The 14,938-nt window shown below is 40.3% G+C and overlaps 1 protein-coding gene across 3 annotated transcripts in view; it reads left to right on the top strand.

Moving 5' to 3' along the window:
* ITGB5 (integrin subunit beta 5) overlaps window positions 1-14,938 on the top strand; it is a 104,852-nt gene that overhangs the window by 29,727 nt on the left and 60,187 nt on the right. For 2 of the 3 annotated variants that reach the window (XM_070730403.1, XM_070730416.1), the window contains exons 4-6: window positions 4,217-4,466; window positions 9,419-9,587; window positions 13,498-13,659. In XM_070730403.1, the coding sequence (XP_070586504.1) occupies window positions 4,217-4,466; window positions 9,419-9,587; window positions 13,498-13,659 (581 nt within the window). The remainder of the gene's footprint in view (window positions 1-4,216; window positions 4,467-9,418; window positions 9,588-13,497; window positions 13,660-14,938) is intronic. The other variant, XM_070730409.1, reaches the window with a different exon arrangement.

Here is a 14,938-nt window from a genome sequence, read left to right as displayed (position 1 = left end):
CCCCCCACTTGTCCAATTTTATACTGTCCAATATTTTTTGCCGATACTATCATAACTCCTTTCACTATGTTTTCTGCTCTGTCAAATTATAATAAATTATTATAATTTATTGTAATTAATTTTTCATCCCTGCCAATCAATATTTTATCATATCCATATTCTTCTTTATCTTTTTTTGTATCGTGATTAAATTTGCATATGTGTCCACGCATCTATAATTATACCCTGATCTTCCAATTCTTGTCTACTTTTTAAATTCCCTTGTCTATCCAAAAGTTGCTGATATTTAACCATTTTATTTATATACAAAGTATTGGGGTGGGGTATCGCTTCCATTATGGAAGTATCGCTTCCATTATGGAAGCTTTCATATAATGTTTTCTTTTAATCACTTGCCATGCTTGCATCAAAGCTTCTCTGATTTTGTGTCTTATAAAATACTTATGCAGTTTTTTTCTCCTTGTCCCATAGAATGGCATGCCAACCTTTTTGTAAATCATGCCCCTCCAATGTTAGTAATCTTTTATTTCATAGATTAATCCACTCTTTGACCCATACCAGAATTGCAGTTTTGTAATAAAGTTGCCAGTCAGGGATCCCCATCCCACCTCTGCTACTATCATTTGATTGATTGATTGGTTTGTTTGTTTGTTTGTTTGTTTGATTTTGATGCCGCCCTTCTCCTTAGACTCAGGGCGGCTTACAACATGTTAGCAATAGCACTTTTTAACAGAGCTAGGCTATTGCCCCCACAATCCGGGTCCTCATTTTACCCACCTCGGAAGGATGGAAGGCTGAGTCAAGCTTGAGCCGGTGATAAGATTTGAACCGCTGACCTTCAGATCTATAGTCAGCTTCAGTGGCCTGCAGTACAGCACTCTACCTGCTGCGCCACCCCGGCTCATCATCCTTAAGAACTATTAATTTTATTCTTGCTTTTTTACCTGCCCAAATAAATTTTATTGTAATTTTATTCAAATCCATTAAATTTTTTATCTAATTTTAAGGGTATAGTTTGGAAAAGATAGAGCAATTCATTTGATGGTTGTAATTCGACCTAGAATAATTGTAATGTATCCCATCTTTACAAATACGGTTTTATTTGTTGTATTAATTTCCCATAGTTGCCTTCTTTGATTGAGGAACATTTCACTTTTAGCCAAATACATATTTAATTTTTTTTGTACATTGTAATGCCAATATTCCCTCTACTTCTTGTCCCTGTTTTAATGTTAAAGTTTTCACTATCATTTTTGTTTTTGTTTTATTAATTTTGAGGCCTGTTGTTTTAACTGTGCATAGCATAACTGAAATATTTCTTTCATTTGGAATCTTATTTACAAAAGCTTTGCATACTTTAAGGAGAGAACAATTCTGCTAGAGCTATCAGGGATGGCTTTAATTATGGAATTGGCTTTCCTGTTTTCTTTATTTTGTTTTTGTCTAGGAAGGCCTTGAAATTCCATAACTGTTTATCAATGGAAAATTCTGGAAAACAAAATTGTCACCCCAAATACATGAAAGCTCTTTGTCCAGGTTTCTGAACAGAAGGAGGATTACAACTGTAAACACCATAATCTCAGAGCTACACGCTTGGGTTGCGCAGCTGTTACTTAGACAAAATTATTTTTATTGTTGGCATCTTTATTCCTGCGCTTTATAATGCATGTTGCAGTAGGATGGAATTGAGGTTTCCAGGCCAAGTTCCTGTTTAGAAACAGCTCTTAATATAAATCATATTTTACAAAGCCAGCAGAATATGTATAGCATTGTAAGGATGTTGACTTCCTCCTTACTATTCTGAAGAATAATAGTCACCCTAGAAAGTCATCCCAGAAATAGGTGACTAATTAGGCTGTGGGTGTGAATTGTTTGCGCTTGAAATTGCTTTTGACTTAGAGAGGAGTTCATAGTCTTCCTTGGCTTTTCAGTGAAATCCTGGGGCAATATTTTCAGAGCTGGATATTACGGTAATTCAGATTTAAAGTATGTTTAGTGATCAGAATCTCTGTAAAAATTGCAATTCAGCAGCAAATTAATGTTTTAGTGAGTTGTCTGCTGTTTTAAATCCCAGGCTGTATTTTTGCATTAAAGTTTTACTCGTAGAGCCAACTGTCTAATACAGTGTTTCCCAACCTTGGCAACTTGAAGATATTTGGACTTCAACTCCCAGAAGTCCCCAGCCAGCGAATGCTGGCTGGGGAGTTCTGGGAGTTGAAGTCCAGATATCTTCAAGTTGTCAAGGTTGGGAAACACTGGTCTAATACATACTGTTATGTTGATTTTTAAAATTTATTTTCATTTATTTATTTTGTCCAATACACAATAATACACAATGAAGCTTATAGAGATATAGTAGAGAAGATATATGAGATATAGGAGAGACTATAGGACAGGGGATGGAAGGCACTCTACTGCGCTTATGTATGCCCCTTACTGACCTCTTAGGAATCTGGAGAGGTCAACTGTGGATAATCTAAGGGTAAAGTGTTGGGGGTTAGGAGATGACACTACAGAGTCCGGTAATGAGTTCCACACTTCAACAACTCGATTACTAAAGTCGTATTTTTTATAGTCAAGTATGGAGCGGTTAATATTAAGCTTGAATCTGTGGTGTGCTCTTGTGTTGTTGTGGTTGAAGCTGAAGTAGTCTTTGATAGGCAGGACATTGCAGCATATGATCTTGTGGGGAATACTTAGATCATGTTTAAGGCGTCGTAGTTCTAAGCTTTTAAGACCCAGGATTGTAAGTCTAGTTTCGTAAGGTATTTTGTTTCGGGTAGAGGAGTGAAGGGCTCTTCTGGTGAAGTATCTTTGGACATTTTCGAGGGTGTTAATGTCAGAAATGTGGTATGCATTGATATAATTCCCCACCCCCCTATTTGTAAGTGCTAAGCAAACTTCAGATATCCTTGGTTATTTGCCTTCCTGGTCCATAACATCCATCAGTTGGAGCAGCCCTAATGTATTTATATACAATCGGTGCCCTAAATTTCCACACAGAGAGTTTGAACATTTGTCAGAAAGAAGCCTTTGTGTGTATCTTTATTCGGCCAGTGATAGCAAAGGAGTAGAGGCTTCTGTATGATCACATCTTTTCACCCGCAGAGATTGCGAGATAGGAGGCTGGCTGCATTTAACATTCCAGAGGATTGTCACCGCTTCCTTAATCTGTGTGACCCGTAGATAAAGAATTGCTGCCTAGGTCCACCATAGCCCAGCTGTAGAAATTTTTGGCAAAAAATGCCTGAGGAATGTCTTCTGCTTTCATTCTTTATCCTCACTTTCCCACCATTTGAAAGTTGCCCTTTTGGCAGCCTTAACTGAAGGAATGACTGACGTGAGATTCATATAAAAGAAAGAATGCGGTCTAGATTTTGGAGGTGTCTACGTTGCAACAGGAAACTTTGGGCAGAAGTGTTCATATTTTAGCCAGGGCACTGTAGTTAACTCTGGTGATAGGAAAGCTAAGAGGATGTTTTAGGGGCTTTGCCAGTGATGGGGTTCAAATTTTTTTACTATCGGTTCTGTGGGCATGATTTGCTGGGTGTGCCTTAGCGTGGCATTGCATGGCTTAGCGGTTGTAGCAGGGAGAGGATCCTGTAAAATCTCCATTCCCTTCCACTCCAGGGGAATGTTACTGCAAAATTGGCGGGATCCAGGGGAAGAGCCTTCTCTGTGGCGGCCCCAGCCCTCTGGAACCAACTCCCCCCAGAGATTAGAATTGCCCCCACCCTCCTTGCCTTTCGTAAGCTACTTAAAACCCACCTCTGCCGTCAGGCATGGGGGAACTGAGATACTCTTTCCCCCTAGGCCTTCACAATTTTATGCATGGTATGTCTGTATGTATGTTTGGTTTTTATATTAATGGGTTTTTAATCGTTTTTTTTTTTACTATTGGATTATTTTGTATACTGTTTTATTATTGTTGTTAGCCGCCCCGAGTCTCCGGAGAGGGGCGGCATACAAATCCAATAAATCAAATCAAATCAAAATCCCCACTTCCTCCCAATCAGCTGGGACTCAGGAGGCAGAGAATAGGTGGGGGTAGGGTCAGTCAGAGGTGGTATTTACTGGTTCTCTGAACTACTCAAAATTTCCACTACCGGTTCTCCAGAACTTGCTGGAAACTACCTCTGGCCTGTGCCAAACCGAGATCAAAATAAAACCGGTTCCTTTTGCTTATTAACTTGCAAATGATCTGCTGCTTCCACAGGTGACCCAGCCTCTTTCCACGTGCAGGTTCGACAGGTAGAAGATTATCCTGTAGATCTGTACTATCTGATGGATCTCTCCCTCTCCATGAAGGATGATCTGGACACCATTCGGAACTTGGGAACTAAGCTGGCTGAAGAAATGGGAAAACTCACCAGCAATTTCCGGCTTGGTTTTGGATCTTTTGTAGACAAGAACATTTCTCCCTTCTCCTACACGGCCCCAAGATACCAGAATAACCCCTGCACTGGGTAAGCAGCAGCCTTGGGGTTGTTTTCACAAAAAATGCCAAATATTTGTATCACGTTGAGCAACAGCTGGGCAACTTTGTTCCTTGGTTTTCAAAATTGTTTCCAAGTAAGCAAAACACATAAATATTTGTGGTAATTCTAGGATTCCTTTTTCCATTCAGAATATTGATATTGGCATTAATATTTTTTTTCTTTCCTGAACTGATCTCACTTTTTAAAATTACATCAGTGTAAATAAATGTTGGGGAGTGGAAATCAGATTCATAGTGTTCTGAAACACCAAGTGTTCTTAAAAATATTATTTTGTTGTGTTCTTATATAGATCAACTGTGGAGGGAAGACAGGATCTTTGGGATCTGGCCAGTTAAATATTTCTAATGAGATCATTTGCTTGAAATCTGGAAGAGAAAGTAACTCTAAAAACTGCCTGGGATGCTAACAGAAATCTATATTTGAAAGGATTTTTACTTAAGAAATCGTGTTTAAGACTTCAACCCTAATTGAACCCATGGATCAGTTCTGCTGCATTTTTGAAGCATTCGTTTGCCAGGTCTTGCTATTTATAACAAAGAGGTTTTATCCACTTTTAAATAAGGTTGGACATAAGGGACACTGCCTCATTGCTGAAATTAAATGGGCAACAAGTGAATACTTGGCTCTAGAATTGAAGCTTTTTGCATGGAAGATTGCTTTGTGTCACTCAGATCAATAGTTATTAAGTACTGCTCATCTTCTTTGATTCGCACAGCTATAGAGGAAACCAGATTCTACCATTTCTTTAACTCAATATCGTTGAGGAGGAACACAGTATGTCTGCTTGTTTTCCTCGCTCTTAAGGAATCTTCTGTCAAATCTAAAATAAAGTAGAAGAACATCATAGAATTTTAGGGGCTGAATCAGATTTCTAAGATGATCTGCTCATTTCTTTATTTGCTTATTTCCTTTGTATTTCATTCTCAAAGGCTTTGGACAGCTAACAATCAAGACCCACATAAAACAATCCCACCCATTAAATAAATAGAATTGACAACAATAAAATAATAAATAGAAAACATGTGAAATTATATGCCTCCCAGATTCTAACCTTACCTTATGACAATGTTTCTCAATCTGGGCAACTTGAAGATCTGTGGATTTCAATTTCCATAATTCCTCAGCCACATATGCTGTTCAAGGTTGAGAAACACTGCCTTATGATATTCTTTTCTCCTGGGCCTGATGGAACAACCTCCTGAAGAAAAGTTTTAATATTTTGTGGCATCTCGTAGCATGCATCACAAAAGGATGCTCAAGCAATGTTTTAAAAGACTGTGACTTTGATGTTTATCCCATAACAGTTTTGTATATGCTTGGGTGGGTGTGGCTGGCTTCTGGCATGCTGTGAAGAGCAAGTGGTGGAATCTAGCTTAACTGGCTAAATCAGCACCTTCATATTACATCATTAGTACAGCGCTCAAATAGGTTCTGTATTGCTTAGAATTGCCAGCTTTTCTTATGCAGATTGTGTGCTAAGATTCAGAATTTCAGTCTTGTGGAATGTTTGAGGACTCCTGTGTCTACTTGTAAGAGATAGGAAGATTAATTCAAAATACTTTTTATGGTGTAAAACTGGTGATGCACAAGACAATTTTTTAAAACCGTCATTATTGTTTGGTTTTGCTTTTCAAATGGAAAACTAGGCTCATTTAAATTACTATTAGCAGACCTCAGCAATTTTCAAATTGTAAAGTTTTATGTAAAAGAAGGACGACTCAAACTTGCTTGCTGTAATGATCCAGCTAATGATCCTGAACTTGTAATCTATTCAAACATTTATATTATTCTGTTCATCACAAAGATGGAAGGTTGGAATCTTGTTAGCAAACACATTATGAGCATATTCAAAAACCAAGCTATTTTCATTGGGTATAATGGGCTCATGTAGAGTCTGGAGACAGTAGTTTATATATGCTCAATACCTATTTTACGTCTGTCTTCACACATAAAGGAACCACCAACCAACCAACCAACCTACAACCTAACTGCAAATAACAGCCCCGGAACCGAACTGAACACAGACAAAGCTACCATTAGGGACTACTTGAGGGAGCTTAATGAGTACAAATCACCGGAACCTGACAGACTCCACCCCAGAGTCCTAAAAGAACTGGCAGACACCATAGCAGAACCTCTTCTCCTCATCTACCAAAAATCTTGGGCCACTGGAGACCTACCAGAAGACTGGAAACGAGCGGACATAGTTCCCATCCACAAAAAGGGGAAAAAGACGGGTCCAAGCAACTACAGACCTATTAGCCTGACTTCAATACCTGGAAAAATACTGGAGAAAATAATTAAAAAACAGCTTTGCCACTACCTGGAAACAAACAAGATAATATCCAACAGCCAACACGGGTTTGTCACAAACAAATCATGCCAAACCAATCTCATATCCTTTTTCAACACCATAACCAAATCAGTAGACCAGCGCAACACGGTGGACCTCATATACTTAGACTTCAGCAAAGCTTTCAACAAAGTCGACCACCATCTCCTAATTAGAAAAAAGCGGAGTAGACTACAACACATGCAAATGGATCAATAGCTGGCTGACCAACCGCCCCCAACAAGTTGTCCTCAGCAGTTCCAAATCCACATGGAAGAACGTAGGCAGTGGGGTGCCACAGGGTTCAGTCCTGGGCCCTGTGCTCTTCAACAACGACTTGGACGAGGGAATAGAAGGGCAGAAGCCTGTCTTCTAGGGTAGCCAATACCCTAGAATACAGGCTCAAATTACAGAAAGACCTAGACAGACTAATGCAGTGGGCCCACACCAACAAAATGATGTTTAACATCGACAAGAGCAAAGTCCTTTACCTAGGCAGAAAAAACCCTGGACACACATACAACCTGGGAGAAACCCCTCTTAGTAGTAGCGACTGCGAAAGAGATCTCGGAGTCTTGGTGGACAATCATCTAAACATTAGCCAACAATGTGCAGCAGCAGCTAAAAAAGCCAACACAATCCTAAGCTGCATCAACAGGGGAATACACTCCAAGACCAGGAAAGTCTTAATACCACTCTACTACGCCCTGGTCCAACCATACCTGGAGTACTGTATTCAGTTCTGGTCACCACACTTCAAAACAGACATTGAAACTCTGGAGAAGGTGCAAAAAAGAGCAACCAAGATGATTAAGGGATTGGAAACCAAGACTTACGAAGAGAGACTGAGGGAACTAGGCATGGATAGCCTAGAGAAAAGGAGGGCCAGAGCGGACATGATAGCAGTCCACAAGTATACGAGGGGATGTCACAGAGAGGAGGGGATCACTTTATTCTTCAGGGCACCAGAGGGCTGGACGAGGAACAACGGCTGGAAGCTGACCAAGGAGAGATTCAACATGGAGATAAGGAGGAACTTCCTGACGGTCAGAGCGATCAACCAATGGAACAACCTACCAGCGGACGTTGTGAACTCCCACACTGGATATTTTTAAGAGAAGATTGAACTGCCACTTGACTGGTGTACTATAGGGTTCCTGCTTGGGCAGGGGGTTGATCTCAATGGCCTTCATGGTCCCTTTCAACTCTAACAATAAATAAATAAACAAACAAACAAACAAACAAATAAATAAATATAAGATTATGAAAGACATGTTCATTTAATTTTATTCACTGAAATTATGCATTAATCTTCTGAGTCTATTTAGGCTGAAGTTTCTGTCCCATGTAATTATTTAATTCAATAGTCAATCACACTATTCCGCATATAGCATTAGAATTGTTAAATTCCTAACCTAAATTTTTAATATCTATTATTATTATTATTGTTGTTATTAATATAACTCCTTTGCCATCTGGAAGAATCTAAGATATTGCATCGCTCAAATCTGTAAGAAGTCATCTATATCCACAAATAAAGAAGGACGTTTGGGAACATACACAATCGGATGACCACAGCTCCATCCTCTAAAAGAGACAGGAAAAGTGTGGGTTTTTCTTAAAAAAAAATAAAGGACAGTGTTCTCATTCTCTAAAGCTGTCTCTAACTAGACTTCTCCAAAAAGCTGCAGGAGGATGAGATTAACAAAATAGAGAAACTTTTCTTTTGTAAAATTACTATTTTGGTACGAATGGGTAACCAGTCTAGCTATTTATTTATTTATTTATTTATTTATTATTTAGATTTGTATGCCGCCCCTCTCCGCAGACTCGGGGCGGCTCACAACAAAGTGAAACAATTTACAACAAATCTAAATTACAGTTTAAAAATATTTTTAAAAAACCCATTTTCTAAACAAACATACATACAGACATACCATTCATAAATTGTATATGCCCGGGGGAGATGTCTCAGTTCCCCCATGCCTGACGACAAAGGTGGGTCTTAAGGAGCTTACGAAAGGCAAGCAGAGTAGGGGCAGTTCTAATCTCCGGGGGGAGTTGATTCCAGAGGGTCGGGGCCACCACAGAGAAGGCTCTTCCCCTGGGGCCCACCAACCGACATTGCTTAGTTGATGGGACCCGGAGAAGGCCCATTCTGTGGGACCTAATCGGTCGCTGGGATTCGTGCGGCAGCAGACGGTCTCGGAGATATTCTGGTCCAGTGCCATGAAGGGCTTTAAAGGTCATAACCAACACTTTGAAAGCTATGATACAGTGTTAATTTTTTTTCTTTTTTATATGTTACCAGCTTGTTTTTTAGTTTTGGAGAATACAGTATTGTGTCATTAGTTCTACTTGTATGGGTTATTTTATGTTTAGAAACCTCCTCACATACTGAAATTCTCATCCCTCCATAATATTGAACATTTTTTTCAAAAAGATTCTGTTCCGCATCAGTCAGAATCTGTATTTTTAAAAAGAGTCAGATATATCTACATTTCTAAATTTCAGCTTTGATGAGGGATGTATGAGATGTTATATTTTAATACTAATATCAATGCGTATTCTTCCTTTCTTTTTTTAGATATAAGTTATTCCCAAATTGCGTCCCATCCTTTGGGTTCCGCCATCTTTTATCCCTCACGGATGAAATAGATAGATTCAATGAAGAGGTTCAGAAACAGAAAGTTTCCCGCAACAGAGATGCCCCAGAGGGTGGCTTAGATGCAATCTTGCAAGCTGCTGTGTGTGAAGTAAGTAATTTGGGCCTCTGTGGGAATAATAATTGAAAGCAATTTTGCATGGCGTGCTGATTGCCAGCACTATTAGCAATGGAAAATGATACATGGGCATGGTTTTGTTTTAGAAATTGGTGCAAGAATTCTTATTATATTTTCATTATAATCTTAGTAAGGGGTAGATGCATTAGGTTGCTTTTCTATGTCATTTTGGTGGTACAGTACAGTGATCCCTCGTTTTTCATGAGAGATGCATTCCAAGACCACCCGTGAAAAAGAAGAACTTTGAAGTAGAGATGCTATATTTACAACATAAATATAACATTAAAAAACGTTAAAAGCATGGCACCTCCCCCCACCAATGCCGCTATCCCCTCCTCCGTCTGCCCCTCGGCCAGCGCTCCTTTTTAACCTGTGCCTTAAACCAGGAGAGAAGGGGAGGAGATGTGTGTGTGTGAGAGAAAGGCTTTGGGCACAGCCGCCGCCCATCCAGCTCCGTCCTCGCAATTCCTGCACTGGGCTCTCCTCCTCTGGCACGATTACGGATCTTCCACCAGCACCATGTAAATGACATTGCCAGACTCAGGAAGTGGGGTGGTGGAAGAGGAGGAGGCGGCAGCAGCGGAGGCGAGGGGTTTGCAAGCAGCCCCCCCCCCCATGGCACAAGGCAGTTGGGGGGATGCTGTCAAGCCTGGCAGCAGTGAGAAAGCTGGCCGCCTGGGGAAGTGCCACGTTTGAAAAGCTGAGGTTTGGGCGCGGGAGAAGGGCAGCTCAGGGTTCCACTCTTTCTCCTCCCCACCCTGCCACTGTCGCCTCTCCTTCGCTGGGTTGCTTCCCCCTGGGGTCTACCTCCACACGGCCTCCTCTCCTTTCTGTCCCCCACTCTCCATTTCTTTCTGATTCTGCTCAGCGCCCCTGTCTATCGGAGCGGAGAAGGGTTTGGTGGTTTCAAGGTGGTCCTGCTCAGGGAAGGCTGCATGAGGAAGACTTCTCTAGTCCTCCGTTACTGTGAGAACAAGTTCAATGACAAGCATATCACCATTCTGCAGGCATCTTTACTAACCAAGAAGCTAAATATTGGAGAGAAAATAGTAAAATTGCTCCTCCTCTGGATACAAGAGACATTGTACAAGAGAAGAAAAGCCGTGGCTTGGTTTCCATGCTCGCCCCCGGGGGAGGGGCAGATCGGGAAAACCCATGGTCTTCAAAAAAACAGCGGAGTATTTTTTCCATTAATATTTTTTGAAAACCCATGGTATAGCCCTTCCGCGAAAGTCGGATCCATGAAAGTCAAGGGACCACTGTATGAGGAAATATCTCTCCTCCCCCCTGTATTGCTGGTTTCTCTTCTTAATATCTATCTGTATCTTAAATACAATTGTTTTACCCATCTCATCTTGAAGGAGGGACATGCTAACAAGTGTGGTCAGCTAAAGAGTGAAGGCTGGCAGAGTCTGGGAGAAGAAATTTTTCTGCCATGGCACCCACCATCTGGAAGATAATTCCACCTGAGATTAGGATGGACCCAACCCTACTGGCCCTAAAAAGTTGGTTTGGGGCTGGGGGCGCCAGGAGTGTGATACAAACCATGGCTTAGCTTTGTCATTTATGAAGCTCTGCTCCTATATTTTTATTTTTTTGTCTGATATCATGAATTCTGATCTTTTTATCTATTCCATTGTATGCTGCCGAGAGTCACTTGTGTGAGTTGTGCAGCTGCATCAATCTATCAATCAAATGAATAAATGAAATAAAATCAAAATGCGCCAGGTACCAGTTATTCTTCGTGCCTCTTTCCTCAAACAGTGGGTTTGAAGGGTTTTGATAAAATGTGCATTCTTTTTGCCTTTGCAGTTTCCTGAGCTGTGTAGCATTAGGACTTAATTGTGAAGGACCTGTTGTAACATTGGATGTCTTTGACTGCTTTTGTTTCTATTGCTTGCTTTCCTTTTATGTTTTTAAAGCTTCTGCACTGACCTTTTATGTTTTTAAAGCTTCTGCGCTGACCAAAACAGAGTCTGCTTCTGAAATGCTCAGGAACAGTTGTCTCTTGTTAGCTGGCTCAGCTGAGATTCCTTGGCTGGCAAAATGACCGTTAAGATTTAAACTGCTGCTTGTGAAATCAAATGATAATATATCTATCACTTTCTTGGAAATGATTTTTTGGGAGAAACTAAAGACTAAAATGTGTTTTTGCACTTTCTACTAATAATGTTTTTCATGCCTCTTTTTTTGATATTCTCTTCACATTTATATCGCTCTCCAAAAAATTGCCAAGTATAGATATAAAATACTCAGTTTTTGTTCCAGAGCTGGGTGGGATTGGTAATAGTTTAACATCTACTGCGGTTTCAGTTTGCGAGTGGCCAATGAAAATATAGGCTGAGCATTCATTTCCCGTATGTTCAGCCCATATTAACTTCAGAATAAACATTTTGCCCTTGAATCAACAGTTGTCTTGAAAAATGCTGGCCAGTAGTTATCCTAGGCTGTTGTGTTCTATTCCACGGTAGGAACTTTGGTTGTTACCGATTGTGACTGAACTACAATTCCAAGCCTTCTTTGTATCTCCCTGTTTTAGCTGAAATTCTGAGAGGTGTAGCTTAACAACCTTTGGAGAGAGATTATTCTCTGTCCTAGGTTAACACAATACTGTTGGCTAATTCTTGCAGACCATGCTTTCAGGGGTAGGCTGTTGGGAGTTTGCAGGGGTTTGGGAGAACCACTAGCTAAGATTCTGTGCTGTTTGGAGAACCCCTAAATTCCACTCCTGGCTGGCCCTGCTCCACCTCTCCCAGGAGTCCCCATATGGCCTGTTTTGGATGCAGGTACATCCAGGGTGCACACAGAGGCTGAGGGAGGGCGAAAAATGGGCCTACTGGAAGTTCAGAAATGCTGAAAATTGCCCATTTCTGGCCTCCAGAACGCCTCCGGAGCCTGGGGAGGTCATTTTTGCCCTTCTGGAGGCTCTAGGAAAGTCTTCAGAGCCCCGTTGCTATGGTGCAGGAGGCTGATTAGGCCACACCCACCATGGCTATGCCCACCCAGCATTCAGGCAGATAACCCCTTGCTAAAAATTCTGAAGCCCACCCCTGCGTGCTTCACTTTTTTTCTGTCAATCTCACATCCATTGGGGCATTGCATTTGATGAACATTCTGTAGTTTATTTAGAAGAGACATTTTGCTGTTAAAAAAATGCTGGGCTCTACTAATATAAGATAAAAATCCCACCATGGATTATTCCCACTGTGCAGGCACTGGGCATGCTGCTCTGATAATGTCTAAGCAGGGGTTTCCAAACTTGGCAGGTTTAGGATTTGTGGACTTAAAATTCCAGAATTCCTCATTCTGGCTGAGGGATTCTGAGAGTTGAAAACCACAAGTCTTAAAGTTTTCAAGTTGGGAGACCCTGGTGTAAGAGTAAAAGAAGACCATTCACGGTTTCACTGAATTGACCTCTTGAAGTATAATTGGCCGCTTTTGTAGCAATGGTATGCTGGGCATCATTAGATTAAGGTGTTGGTCCTTTCAAAAATGTTTCGAAATTATATCCTGAAAATGAATTTACTTGTTTGATACTGTCCCATTTTATTTCAGTTCAGTTTTTCTGGTTGCAGAATTTAAATATACCATACAAGTTATGCATGGTATATTTGTGTGTATGTTTGGTTTTTAATAAGGGCTTCTTAGTTATTTTAATATTAGAATTGTCATATGCTGTTTTATTATTGTTGTTAGCCGCCCTGAGTCTACGGAGAGAGGTGGCATACAAATCTAATAAATAAATAAATAATAATAATAAATAAAGAGTTGGGTATGTAACCTAATTTCTCACTGTGGAGGAGGAGCGGGTTGTCTAGTTACATTCTCTTTTCTGCACAGGCTTTTAACAGAACCTCTATTTCTTACCTTGACTTTCATGCAGAAAGAGATTGGGTGGCGGAAGGAGGCTTCTCACTTGCTGGTCTTCACTACTGATGATGTCCCACACATTGCGCTGGATGGAAAGCTGGGCGGTTTGGTGCAACCACATGATGGGCTGTGTCACTTGAATGAGGCCAATGAATACACAGCCGCCAATCAGCTGGTGAGACTGCACAGATGAATATTCTTTCTTCTTTCCCTTTTACTAAGATGTTTCAGAATTGCGGTTTAGGTCTGTAAGCATTTATTGCAGAACTTGGACACATATTCAAGACCCAAAATATGTTTCCGTCTACCTAGTTATACTGCCTAAAATGCAGTGCTGTTTTTTAAAAAAAAAAAATAGGTAAGAAAATTGTCTTGGATTGATATTTTAAATATCTGAATTTCACAAAAACTCTTCGGTACTTATGGACATAGTAGAACCCGGTGTACACTGGATTACTGTATTTCCTGAAATGCTTTTTTTCCCTCAGTGTTGGAAAGGATATTATGATACTCTGAACAATGCTTATTATTTTATGATTAATGCAAATTAATATGCCTGCTTTAGATTCAAAATCACATTTCCAATTTTGACTGATCTCAGAAAAGCCATATGAAGTTGAGGTCACTCAGTGCTTGGGTGAAAGACTGCTAGATGATCCATGGTTATAATTAGATCAATGTTTCTCAGTCTCAGCAACATTAGAATGTGTGGACTTCAATTCCCAGAATTCTCCAGTGTGAGTAGATTTGGCTAGTTACCCAAAATCAAGCTTGACTGAAAGGGATTTTGATTTCAAAATTAATATAATTTAATTATGCAATAACTTATATCAGCCTCAGTTATCTCAGATCCTGACAACTCTTATTGACAATTTAGTGGTAATAATATCAAAGGACAAATAGCTCCTGATGAAACATCAACAGAGAGTGCCTCAGCTTTCCAAATGAAGCACTGCTTTGTTTTCCTTAACCTTCTTTCTGTAGGCCAAGCAAAATGCCAACTCAAACTTATTTTTTGGCCCTTTAATGATGTGCTTCTCTTCCCCTGCTGGAAAGCTTTTCTGACATCTGACAGCCGCCCAGAGCACTCTATATAAATGACATTTGCGACACTAGCCTTTTCACTGTATTTCCAGGCTAGTATATTAATTACAGCAATGGTGAACCAAGATGTGTATTTGCATTACAAAAGCAACTGCAGTCTCTTTGTCGATGATGTAAAACTCTTTAACACAGCTGATAACACTGCTACCCTCAAAAAGACCTTGACTTTGTGTCAGAATGATCAAACATCCGGCAACTCCAAATCTCAACCAACTAATGCTCTGTCCTACACATTGGCAAAAAGAATCTGAACACCAAATACAAGCTGAATAGACAATACCTTGCAGAAAACCCTCACTCTGTAAAATACCTTGGGGTATTCATATCAAATGACCTAAGTGCCAAAGGCC

The sequence above is a fragment of the Erythrolamprus reginae genome, chromosome 1, assembly GCF_031021105.1.
Source record: "Erythrolamprus reginae isolate rEryReg1 chromosome 1, rEryReg1.hap1, whole genome shotgun sequence".
NCBI classification, from domain to species: domain Eukaryota; kingdom Metazoa; phylum Chordata; class Lepidosauria; order Squamata; family Dipsadidae; genus Erythrolamprus; species Erythrolamprus reginae.
The sequence above is the reverse complement of the archived record's forward strand: the minus strand, read 5'-3'. Positions and strand labels throughout refer to the sequence as shown.